Source organism: Macadamia integrifolia, chromosome 1 (assembly GCF_013358625.1).
Source record: "Macadamia integrifolia cultivar HAES 741 chromosome 1, SCU_Mint_v3, whole genome shotgun sequence".
Lineage (NCBI taxonomy): Eukaryota > Viridiplantae > Streptophyta > Magnoliopsida > Proteales > Proteaceae > Macadamia > Macadamia integrifolia.
In genome coordinates, this window is record NC_056557.1 from 6,093,266 (window position 1) to 6,106,288 (window position 13,023).

At 37.9% G+C, this 13,023-nt stretch overlaps 1 protein-coding gene across 1 annotated transcript; it reads left to right on the forward strand.

The window, feature by feature from the left end:
- Nucleotides 1–900: 900 nt before the first annotated feature.
- On the forward strand, nucleotides 901–9,864 carry LOC122075707. Its single transcript, XM_042640848.1, has 3 exons — nucleotides 901–1,072; nucleotides 9,145–9,322; nucleotides 9,483–9,864. Exons 2-3 carry the CDS (start codon nucleotides 9,152–9,154, stop codon nucleotides 9,552–9,554), a joined length of 243 nt encoding a protein of 80 aa, XP_042496782.1. The 5' UTR covers nucleotides 901–1,072; nucleotides 9,145–9,151; the 3' UTR covers nucleotides 9,555–9,864.
- The last annotated feature ends 3,159 nt before the right edge of the window (nucleotides 9,865–13,023 follow it).

A 13,023-nucleotide genomic window follows, 5' to 3' on the forward strand; every position in this document is an offset into this window, starting at 1 on the left:
TCAAATCATCAAGTCGAATCATAACTTTCATATCAAGAGAAAAGTATGCCATCTAGAATCATTATTACTCTGTCCTCTATTGGAGAAAATCGAAACTACCCCTCCCCACATATGATGCCATATTTTACAACCGTAATGATTCACAATCAAAGGATTCCCATCACCATGGCTTAAAGGAAATTCCGTCGTTAGGTCAAGTACCAAATTAGATGTTGTTATCAAAGGGAGTGATGTAGGGGTGGTGCCATACACAAAATTTCAATTACAAGGACTCTACCTTCAATATTTTAGTCTGTGCTGTTACATCTAATATTTTGCAATCAGCTTCAAGATGGGCCTTTGTAATCCTTTCATTTGGTAAGTTTCGTGTTTTGGAGTCAAGTGCTACCAACTCTACTCAGCAAGAAGTTGTGGAAGCAGAAGGCATTCTCCAAGGACTGATGAAAGCAAAGGCAGGGTGATGGAATGTAAATGAAGTGTGGTTCTAAAACAAAAATCTACTTCATCTCCTTCCACATCCGACTGAGGGTGTTTGCCTCTTCTCCATTTTGCTACATTTGTAAAATATAGAAATTCTCTAAGTCCATCAAGTTTGTGAATAAAGGGAAAAACAACTCAACTATGGAAACTATATTAGGGTTGTCTTGTAATATTACTACTAGTAGTATGGGGCTAACCAATCCTTACTCCCTAGGGATTGTAACTTCTCTTTCCTAATCTGTGTTTTTTTCTTTTAATAAAAAATGAAAAAAGAAAAGAAAAAGAAAAAAAGGACTCCACCTTTTTATTTTTATTTTTTGGGTAGATCTTTTGTGTGTTTAATTGCATATAAAGTCTGACAAAAAAAAAATTTTGTATATAAGGATTCCAAATTAGGCATTCAAAATATTACCCATCCTATGAGATAAAGATTCTATATTAGCAGTTTGTGGATCAGGGTCCATGGCCCTCACCATAGACCCTGCTCCTAATTTCATTTCGCGAACCCAACGGAAACCTCCCACCTTCCATCCCTCTGTGGCCGGCGACTGTGTTTGCAGCGACAGGAGTGATTCACTGAGCGAGTTCAAGGGTATGCTTCTCTCTCTCTCTCTCTCTCTCTCTTAGTGGGTGGTTCTTCGAGTTGAATTCTAGGTTTCTATTTTTCTGGGTTATATCGCCCAGCTTTGACTTGGTTTCTGCAGTTGATTGATTGATTTCACTGATAGAGAGAGAGGCTAAAGAACCCTTTATTTCTTCCTTTTGGCGTTTCTGATGGATGTTTACGTTCGTCAAAGTTCCCAATTTTCCCATTGCCTCTGATGCAGTTTTATTGAAGCCCAGTTATTCAGAAACCTGTGTGAGGCTGTTCTAATAATTAATTACATTCGATTAAGAAAACATACGGAGCGATTGGAATTATCTAAACGTGTTCTAGTCTCAGCAGTGGACTCCACTGAGGCCAATCATTCTTGATTTTGTGTGTGTTTGTTTGATTAATTTTTAGCATTTTCTTGTAGGAAAATTTAAATGATGTCTTTTCTCTATTGGTTGTTAGTTTTAATTAATTTCCTTCCCTTTGGAGAGGCTTTAAGTACTTTGAATATTAGCACGAATAGATATATAACCATGTAGTGCAGGTCTCTGATGTTTCAATCTTTATCTAGATAGGAGTTTCTAGCCTCTGAAGTCAGTGAAGTTTAGGTTTATAATACTCTCCACTCTTCAATTGTCCTTGTTTCCAGCAACCATAATTGAGTTTTGCAGGGTTTTTCTGCTTAGTTTCTCATCAATTTCAAGGGGTTAGATTATTGACTTTCTTCAATTCAAATTCTGTTCCATTGATCTGTTCCAGTTCTGTGCATTAACAGCTTAACAGCTAGTAGGAATAATCTGACTTCTAGATTCTTGATTGAATTTCAATTTGTTTTCAGTTGTGCAATTACTGGTCAGGTAGGCTAGTTCAATTTACTTTAATTATAGTGCTGTTCTACCAATTCAACTGAGCCACCAATCAAGGTTGGTGAACTTGCAACCCTTGATTTGAAAGAGAAATCAATATTTTGTGAATCTCATGCTTCATAGGATCTAGAGTATACACTGTTTCTTGAAATTCCGAGTTAATTTTAGTTGCTTCTTAAATTATTCCTGTTGAACAAGAATGGGAATTCTCAGAATTTCTACCTTCTATAATTAATTATGATAATATGATCCTATAGATTTTCATGGTACTTGTGGGATTTGGATTTCCATTTATATTGAATTAGGAATTCTTCTGCTTGCACCAAATTGTGTTGGAGCTTTGGTTTGAGAGGATGTCACCTACGAATGGAACTATTGACTTAGACTTACTGATAGGAAAAGGGATGAACTTGTCATTAGTCTATTAGAAAAGTTTGTTTTGATGAAAGACTTGTTTCCCTCGACTCTAGAAACAGCCAACAGTTGGAGGGATTCACCTTCACAACTTTGAAGACCAATTAGAGAATGTGAATAGTGGTGATCAACTTTCCACCACATACCACCTGGTGGGTACCCTAGTGATTATGTCCCTGGAGCACCCACAAGCCTCTAATGATGACAGAGGGGATCTCTAATGGAAATTATTCGGACCATGTTAGACGCCGATGGACCTGAAAAGCAGATGATATCACTGAGAAGGTACATCTTGAGGTTGCTGATTTTATTAGCAAGATGTATCCTCTAGTATTTCTAGATTGTATTGCATCAATTGAGGATTTCCTTGATTGGAACAACATGTCAGTAGATAGAAAAATTAGATATGCCAGGGCTAAGCTCGCAGCTCAAGCAAAGACATGGTGGGTCTGTCATGAAGGAAGCTTAAAGTGCAGACATGAAGCACCAACAACATGGGATGGAATGAAGCAAGAAATTAGAAGTAAATACGTTCCAAAATATTAAAAAAAAAAAAATTGTGTGATCAGATGCTGAGCTTAGGATGGTAGTTTGCCAGGGACAGATTATATAGAGAAGTTTGATGAGCTCTTATCAAAATGTGGCATAGCTGAAGTTTACTGATAGGATCTATCGTATTTTAAGAATGGCCATCCAAATATTAAGAAATCCTTGAATTTAATTACTATTTATGATAATCAAGATTGCTTCCACAAGGCCCTAAGTGTGGAACAGAACCAGAGCCAATCAGAGAGAAAGTTCCATCCTCAAGTTGGGGTGTCAAAGAAATCCAACAAGTACAACTGCAGATCCAATGAACTGGGTACCATGCCAAGCACCAGCAATAGGACTAATGGTTATGGGACAGATAATAAAGGCAAAGCCCTGGCTGAAGATCTTGGAGGCGAGTGCTACCGTTGTTCAAAAATTTGGGCACAAGGCAAAGGAGTGCTACTAGAAGACCCAATGCAGCTGTGGCCGACGAGTTGCTGAAGAGCCTAAAGAGGATTAGAGAGGAAAGCTGAATCCTGTGGACTCAAATGACTAAAACCATGATAATGAAGCTTATAGTAAGGAAGATGAAGTCATCAGACACGTCAATTTAGTTAAAAGAATCCTAGTGCCATAAAATAAGGTGAAGATTGGTGGCAATGCATTTGCATCTTTGATACACTTACAAAATGTGAAGAACAAAAGTTAGATAAGCCACCATTGATTATTAGTCAGTCAATTTATTTTTGGAGTTTTTAGAAGTCTATATCATAGCAAGATTGACAAATGATCAGTGCATGTGCCTTCCTACAAAGGAATTTAATCTTTGAGATTGCTATTGGCCTAGATTCCAATACCCCTTTCTCTGAAGGTGTCAATTCCTGGAGTTATGTTGGTGTGAATTCCAACAAATCTATCTTCCACTCTTTTGTAAGTTGGTAGCTTAAAAAAAGGGTGTACTGAGTGCATGAGGCTCCCTCCACTGTGGGGTCTAGGGAGGATCATAATGTATGCAGCCTTACCCCCGCTTTGCGGAGAGGTTGCTTCCCGACTTGAACCCACATCCACTAGGTCGCAATGAAGCAACCTTGCCATTGTGCTGAGGCTTGCAATGGTAGACTATTTCATTGTACTTCCTTATATTTGCATAATCCAATTTTCTAGCCTTATGCTCTACTATGTTATCCTAAACCACTCTAAACCCTTCAATGATGCTTTATTATGCCCACTCAAGTTGACCAATCGATACCGTGTTACCTTCCCGTGCTGGTTAAAATTTAGAAGGAAAAGTTTGTGCTAAACTTTCAGCCTTGAAACCTCAAGTATTCTTGATGCCAAGCCCCAACTATACTTTTGTCTCCATTTGTGCTCAGCCTGATCTTTTATCCTTCTGAAAGCAAACCCTTCTGAGATGTCCAGCACAAAAGTACCTTTAACTTGTTCAATCTACTGATGAAAGGGGGAAAGCAAAAAAAGGTGGGGGGAAGCAATGTATGAATCTTCTTTTTCTGTACCTAGGCTCAGATGAGAGAAAGGATTAGGATGTTGGGGAAACTAGTTCTGGTGATTTTGACAGGGTAGGGTAGACTAATAGAAATTCTATCCATCTTATTTACTAATGATTACAATCCAATTTTTTAAGGAAAACTTGTCCTGTTTCTTCGGATAAACATTTTTCCTTCTTCAAAGTTTCAGTTGAACTTTAGTGCACTTCTTTGGAATTCATTAAATCTATTCACAATTGTTCTCTTAAATATGTTCTCTGCAGAACCTAAAATTCAGTTTGAGAATGTTTGTAGGACGTGGAATTGTTAGTATTGCCCTCAGCCTTCTGCTTCATTGGTCCAACTGTCCTGTCAGGAGTTATGCTATAAGCAACATCCCCCCTCCAAAAAAAGAAAGGAAAAGGACTCTATCTGGGAGCATAGGTGCTTCGCCCAGACCGGGGGGGGGGGTTGAAATGACCACCCCGCAAGGTGGAAATGCCCACCCCGCAAGGTGGAAATGCCCACCCTGTTGATGGTTCCAGGTGCGCCCTCATTGCCCCCCGCGCTGGTGTAAGAGCCACACTCCTGGATTGAAACTCTTCCCCAAAAGTAAAATTATATATATACTATATAGGTTGTACCTAACTCCACCAGCATTTGCTACCGATCCCCAGCTGGATAAAGGAGGAGGTTTGGTGCGTCATGTTGGCAATTGGCACTGGAAAAACGTAGCCAAACCCTTTTACATGGATTCTATAATGTTATATTTTCAACAATATGCTAGGGCGTTCCTTTCCAGAATAAGCGGCACACTGCACTATGACCTGGGTGTTGTGAAAACTATGCAAGGGTTAGCTAGGGTGTCCCCTATAAGTGACCATGTTGGCACCCCCTATGTGGGAACAAGTAGGCAAGGGTTCTCACACCATGTATGAGTGCGGTTAAAGAAGCTAGTTCAAAAGCACATAATCAGATTAGGATCTTGGAACATTGGATATTTAATGGGTAAGAGTCCAGAATTGATAGATGTTAAGAGGAGAAGAAGATCAACATAACTTGTATTCAAGAGACTAGATGGAAAGGTAGAAAAACTAAGGATTTAGACAACTTTAAACTTTGTATATGGGGCATAAAAGTAATAGAAGTGGACTGGATGGTAGTGGATAAATAAAGAATGATGTGGTGGATGTTAAAAGATTTGGATATAGGATTATATCCATCAAGCATGTGTTAGAGAAAGATGCACGCCTCAAGTAGAATTGGATGAAAGTGATAAGTTACAATTTTGGTAACACATGGATGGATTAGTGCCAGGTTTTAATCAATGAGATGATAGTATTATAGGGGTGATTTGAATAGACATGTTAGGAAAGATCGTAGAGGCTATGAAGGTGTATATGGAGGATATGGTTTTGGAGAGAGGAATGAGGAGGGGATCTCAATTTTTTATTTTCCGTGGCTAGTGTTTATCCATTGTAAACACTTACTTTAAAGAGAGAGAGAGAGAGAGAGAGAGAGAGAGAGAGAGAGAGTTTAGTTAACATCAAAAGTGGGTATTATAGTTGCCAAATAGATTTCTTATTTACTAGAAAGTACAATAGGTTGTTATATAAGGACTGTAAGGTTATACTAAGGGAGAGCCTAACTACACAACATAGATTAGTGGTAATGGATATGTGCCTCACTATGCAGAATCATAAGAAAGCTGAACTTATTTTCCCCCAGGAAAAGTGGGTGGAGCTTAAAAGGAGACTTTCAATATTTATTGATAAAGTGGTCAAACAAGGAAAGTGGGACTTTAAGGGAGACACCAATACAATGTGGAACGAGATGACTTATTGTATTAAGAAGGTTGCTAAATATTTCCTAAGCTAATCGAAAGGAAAACTTCATTCCTCTAGGAGACTTGGTGATAGGGATGAGGTTCAAATAGTCATTAAGACTAAGAAAGCTAGTTTTAAGACATGGCAAAGGATTAAGGATGTAGAGGATTGACAAAGGTATAAATTTGCTAGAAATAAATCTAAGAAGATTGTGGGAAAAGCAAGAGAGAAGAAATATGATAATCTTTATACAATTTATGCATAAAGGAAGGGGGAAAGCTATCTATAAGATAGTTAAAATGATGGAAATGAAGAGTAGAGATCCCGACCATGTTAGATTTATTGAAAATGAATATGGTAAAGTACTAATAAAGGATGAGGACATTAAGGAAGACACATTGAGTAATAGTGTCTAGAAGATTACATTACCCATCAAAACACCTCATTTCATAGATATATACAAAAAATTAGGGCGTCTAAACTAAAAGAGGCTTTAAAGAGGATGAAAGTATTAAGTACACAAGGTCTAGATGAGGTCCCGATAGAAATGTGGAAAAGCTTAGGAATTTGTGGTGAATCTTGGCTAACCAAGCTGTTTAATAAGATTATGAGCATAAGGAAGATTTTAGATGAATGGAGGAGAAGCATTGTGGTTCCGATTTACAAAAATAGATGTACTATTCAAAGAACAACTATAGAGGCATAAAAATAATGAGTCATACTATAAAATTATGGGAGAGTGTTGTTGAAACCTACCTGAGACAAGAAACTCCTATTATAGAGAACCAGTTTGGTTGTATGCTAGTAAGATCCCTGACATAAGCTATTTACTTACTTAGGGGACTCGTGAAGTATTTAAAGATTGCAAGAAAGATCTCCATATGGTCTTTATTGATCTAGAAAAAGCTTATAACAGAGTTCCTAAAGAGTTAATCTGGAAAGTACTAGAGAAGAGAAGTGTTTCAAGTAAATATGTGGACATAATTAAAGATATGATTGATGGTGTTGTGACTAGTGTAAATACTGTGGTATTCAAGGTAGTGAATTCCCAATTACAATTGGGTTACATCAAGGATCAACTTTAAGCCCTTATTTGTATGCGCTTATGATGGATGATTTAATTAGGGACACTCAAGATGGAGTTCATTGGTGTATGGTTTTCGCTCATGATATTGTTTTGGTGGATGAGACAAAAGCAGGGATTAACGCCATGTTGGAGTTATGGTGATCAACCTTGGAATAAAAAATTTTTAAAATAAGTAGAGCAAAGACGATGTATATGGTGTGTAACTTTAGTTACACTAGGACGGCTAATGATGTGGTGAAAATTGATGAGTGGGAGATTCCACAAAGTGCTTATTTAGGTAATTGGGCTTAGTCATAAATAAAGAAGGTGATACAGAGGATGATGTTTCACAGATAATTAAAATAGGATGAATGAAGTGGAGTGGTGGTCCGGAGTGTTTTGTGATCAACATATTCCTTTAAAACTTAAAGGAAATTTTTATTGGACAGTCATACGACTGGCTATGATATATGGTGCGGAATGTATGGCAGTTAAGAAGCATCATATAGATTCATTGTAATGGAGATGAGGATGTTGAGATGGATGAGTGGCAAAACTAGAAAGGATAAAGTAAGAAACGATCATATTAGAGCTGATTTGAGAGTGTTTGAGGTGGCATGGCCATTTTCAATGGAGGCCTTTGGATGCTCCACTATGGAGGAGTGATTTGATTCAAATTGAAGGAATTAAAAGACCTAAGTGCAGACTTGAAAAGACATTAGGAGAAGTGGTGAGGAAAGACATGCATAGTTTAGGCTTTATATCAAGTAAGGCCTTGAATAGAGTTGATTGGAGGGCAAGGATTCTTGTAACCGACACCATTTAGTTGGGATAAGGCTGAGTAGTTGTTGTATACAGGTTGTACCTAACCAAAGGTTGATTTCAGCCATTTAGGTGGTTCTGATTTTGAACTTAGCCACTCTCCTCGGGCTTTGACATTTTATATTTTATTCTCAATTTTCATCCATGACCTTAGGATCTGAATGTCTGGTCCAGTTCTAGTTCGACAATTCAGCTGAACAGTCTTTGACCAAATCAGTTGTATTATATGAAAGGCATTCTAGAAGTTGGTACAACTAGAACAGGGACCACTGGATGGTTGACAGGTCTGATTTCAAAGAACTGCAGTTTAGATTTGAAAGGCAGTCGGACTAGCAGGTCTTAAATTTTTCCCTGCACTCAAAATGCAAAACTGTATTTTTAACAATTGCCCCAGATTTTATTATATTTTGATGCTCAGTCATTTTTACCCCCTTGCACCTTTTGATTGGATGGAAATATGGGACTAAAGGATTTCTGCAACTGAGTATTGAGAGGTAAACCCTGTATTACACATGTAATAAGGATCTGATAAGGGTCTTTAGTGTTATATTTGTTGAACCTGAAGAGGATTCATAGTCTCAGGAGTATGTATGATTGTTAGGAATGCCTTTTTTTTTTTTGGGAGAAAGATGAAATGCTTTACCCTTTCTTCCACATTCTTTATCGTTTCGTAGCCGCTGATCCCAAGCCCCTAGAGGGTGGGTTGGGGTGCCTAAATTGTCATTACTATCTCAAATTATCTAGCGGCTAATTGTCTAAATATGTCAACTGCTTTGGGTTTTATCTGTACCTTAAGTTCATTTAAAAATGAGGAGCCGCCACCTTTCTCAGTGAAGATCATAATCAAGTACTGAGAGCAAATAAATGAATGAAGAGGAACCGAGGAGAATGTTGGGTTTTTGTTCATCAGAAAAAATAATCTTAATGATTTTATGTTTGCTTTGCCTTTAATTTTTCACTCTTCTGTTTTCCAAATCATGAAATTCAAAACATGGTTTTAAATCTAGTTTAGGCCCCAATTAATGTTCAAGCAATAATTATTTTTGCTTCCATTTTGAAGGTGAGAAATGGGTCGAAAACAAGGTGGATTGTATATAAATCCAAAGAAGTTTGGAACTCTTAGGAAACCTTGCATGAAGGAGATGGTAACATTCCTGAATTGTTTGGCGCTGAACCAGAACAATGATGGTAAATGTGTTCGGCAGAAGGAACTTCTGAGTGCATGCATGGATGCTCAGGTTTTTAATCTCTTTTAGCATTATTCACTAGAGGGATTTTTCTCTCTTTGGATTGTGGAACTTACATCATTTAATCCTTATATGACTAGTTCAAATTGCCTATTGTTTTCCTCTGAATTAAACTAATCCAATTGCACCCATCATTTTCTTACTATTGCAGACTGGGAAAAGCAGGAAACCTTGGGGAAGCATCAATTATCACCTTCAGAGGCTTAGCAGAGGAAGGAAATAGTTGGTTTTCTGTCCCAAGCCATACTCATTAGCGTTTGGATCTTCAGTTTGACTTCTGAGGAAAGGTTTTTTGTGTTTGTAAGCATCAGATTGTTTTGGAGAAAAGGTTATGAAATAGTTGGTTGAGACTGACCACATTTTTCTTGCTGTAATGAGCAACATGAAAAGCCGTGAAGTCCTCTGATTGTCCCCCTTTTGACCGTTTAATTTTTATTCTATTGAGATTGTTGTACTGCAGTTAAAGATTCCAGCCCTTGTAAGATTTGGGGCCAAACTTCTCCATCATTGCCTAAAAATTGCTTGATTTTGTCTGAGCTGGTGATAATAATTTGCCCCTCCCATGCTCTGCAGGTTTTTTTTTTTTTTTTTTTTTTTTTTTTTTTTTCTTGTGAGTCATAAAGCTCTCTTTTGTCCTTCGTGATTTTTAACTTGTGCTTCTTGAATACTGATTCCAATGAGTCTCTGTGATGATATGTTTGACTAGTTTCTGTAGCCTTTAAAGTCCTTAACTGAATTCTTTAATAAAAAAATCGAGAAAATGTGATCCAACTTCTTCATTACTTTGTAAACCTCCAAACCATTTAGAGGAAACAAACAGGAGGGACATTCTAATGTGGATCTTTGTAAACCCCCAAACTATTTAGAGGAAACAAACAGGAGGGACATTCTAATGTGGATGTAGTGGTTTCTTTATATTTGGGTGTTCGAATCTTTGAAATTCAAGTATCACCAATGCAAAGATTGGGTTTGGCAAGAGTAGGTTATCTTAGACCAATACTTTTAATAATCAGATTGCTATTGAACTGCCAAGGAAGTCGATTTGAACCAACAGCTTAGATTTGGTTTTGGTTGGTTTTCACAGTTTGCAGGAAAACCGTAATTGTTTGGTAACATGTGGTTTTGCTTCCTTTATTTTTCTAGAGGATCTTTAAAACATTGATGATATGCCTGTTGAGGTTGAAGCTGATTGGACAAGCCAGTCCACATCAAAGAAATCCCAACCTGCTTGGTAGGTATTGCCATTAAAGCTGTCATTAGTCATCGTCTGCACACAACCCAAATATGGTGAGTTTCATGAATTTACATCAGTGTAGCTCTCATTTGAGTCCTTACTTTCCCATGATTTTACCTTGTTGGGTAAGAAGGTTTAGTTCAGGGAATTACCTTTCAATTAGTTCTAAGACCTGGTATGGATTTGGGTTTAGTTCAGCAAATGCCATACTTCTAGATTGGCATATAAAATAGGCTATATAGATCCAAATGAGAGAAGAAAGTACTGTTCTCCTAGGATATGCTCTGTTTCCTCAGATTCCCAGGTTGCTACCAGAAGCCAAGATATCTTCTGGTAGATCCACTTCGACAATCACACTGAAGGGCTTCGGTCAATTACTAATCCAATGTTGAAGATGGTACTGAAAGTTGAGAATCACCTTAGATTTTGCTCTCACACTGAAGGGCTTCGTTCAATTACATGGATCCATGTAGCCAACCCCATTAAGTTGGCATAAAATTGAGTTTTTTGTTGTTGAATGCATGTCCCTGTTTGCCCTTAATAATAGCTTGGCAACTCTTCTTATGTATTTTTGTGTCTCATTTGTATTTCCTTCTGCAGGTAAATCAAAATTGTGTTTGGTATGCATTCTTAGAATGCATTATGGGTCTAGAATGTACTTTGGAGTGACAAAATTGTACCAAACAACATTTTTGTTGGAATGGTCTTTTTAGCATGTTCCAGAACGAGCCACACACCCCCCCCCACCTTTTCTTTTTTATTATCACCTCATTGGGACTCTTAACATTACACCTAAATAATTTAAGGGGCAAAATAACGCTCCCTATTCCCACAGCCCCTGTTTTGCAGCTTAGAGGGTGGCGAAATGATGCCTCACTCTTGTGGCAAAAAAAAAAAAAAAACCTTACTTATACCCATGTATGCCTCATTGGTCTCATTGGTCCAAGCTGGTGCAAAGGCCGCGTGATTAGGGAGTGTTTTGTTTCCCTTATTTAAGAGGAAGAATTTCCCATTGATTTCTCTTTCTTGGCTTCTTGTTTCCCTGTTTTGAAGGCACTAATCTTGATTTATCTCTCTACCTCTGGAGGAGGGTACAAAGTGCATAAGTTGACACAATTGCATCATACCTGGTACCATTTCTTGGTAACCATGATGAGCTAAATACTGCAGCACCTTCCTCTTCCCCAAGATCGACCTCATCATCAGTTTCTGATCATACATGTTGGAGGATCCACCCTAAAACCGTACTACATTACGTGGACATAACTCATAAAAAATGAAGGCACCAACGATTCGAATAAACCAATATGGGACCATGAATTCATGAATCTCAACATTGCAACGCTCCCCCTTCATGTATAGCTTCAAGATACTTGACCCTACAAGCAAACAAACAAATTAGGGAGGACAACTAAGGGAATTAGGCTCTAACACTAAGTTAGGGTTCAACCCAAAACCTTAAGGCATTAAGTGGAAATAACTCCTCAAGCATCGAATAAACTGATGTGAGACTAACTCTATAACTCTTGACATCTCAACAAACGTTAATTCTACCGTTAATCATTTCTCTGCCGTGCTCTTTGGCACAAAGTAATAGCATATTGCAATAGTGTTGGTGAGATGGCCATCCAGCCTCATCACAGAACCGCAGTAACGGTCACTCCATTACGGAAGGAGTAATTTCAGGAGTAATGGCAGGGCGATTCCGCTGATCGGAAAAGATCTGTTGTTCAACGGATCTTTGGACTCTATCTCTATAAAAGATTGAATAGTAAAGTTGAAAAAACATACGCACATGATCAGTCAGTTGGAACCCTAAAAATTCCTAGAAACGTTCTCTATCTTCCTCATCCTCTGTTCCTGAAAAACCTTTACAAATAGAGACTTGACTCCTGATTCTTTTTCAAAATCTTAGGTATCAATATCGGTATCAGTACCCATATTGGTCTTGGCCAATCATACTGATATGACTATCAGGCTGGATCGGACCGTTTTGCCGCTCAAAAATGCTAATATCTGAAATCCTCAACGTGCATGCTCTGCCTAGGATGCATACTAGCGACACAGAATGTCTCAGTACTGTTAGGATAATCCTAATCATCCAGTGTATGGACTTCATTCTCCAAGTCTTATCCATATCTATTTATCGAATGTTTCATTTGAAGGGGTATTTTATGGTTTCTGTTCAATACTATTCAATTGAAGGGATAAAACAACTCCAAATTGATAGCATGATTGTGCAGAATACAAATGTTCCATTTGATGAGTGGGCGAGCTTGTTGCATAATGATTAAGTTGCACTACTGCAATATGTTGACTATAGATTCAAAATTTGGAAATAACCTTCCTTACGAAGCAAGGGGTAAGGCAGTTTACATTTGCCGAAATAGTAGAGGAAGCCTTGTGCACTATGTTTGGTATCATATTGGCTATATTGTATTGGTATCGACTGAGGCTG

What these genes read in the sequence shown, in the direction of transcription:
- LOC122075707 (XM_042640848.1), top strand. Translation starts at nt 9,152, where the DNA reads ATGGGTCGAAAACAAGGTGGATTGTATATAAATCCAAAGAAGTTTGGA. An exon ending in GTGCATGCATGGATGCTCAG is followed by an intron (nt 9,323 to 9,482) that starts GTTTTTAATCTC and finishes TTACTATTGCAG; the next exon opens with ACTGGGAAAAGCAGGAAACC.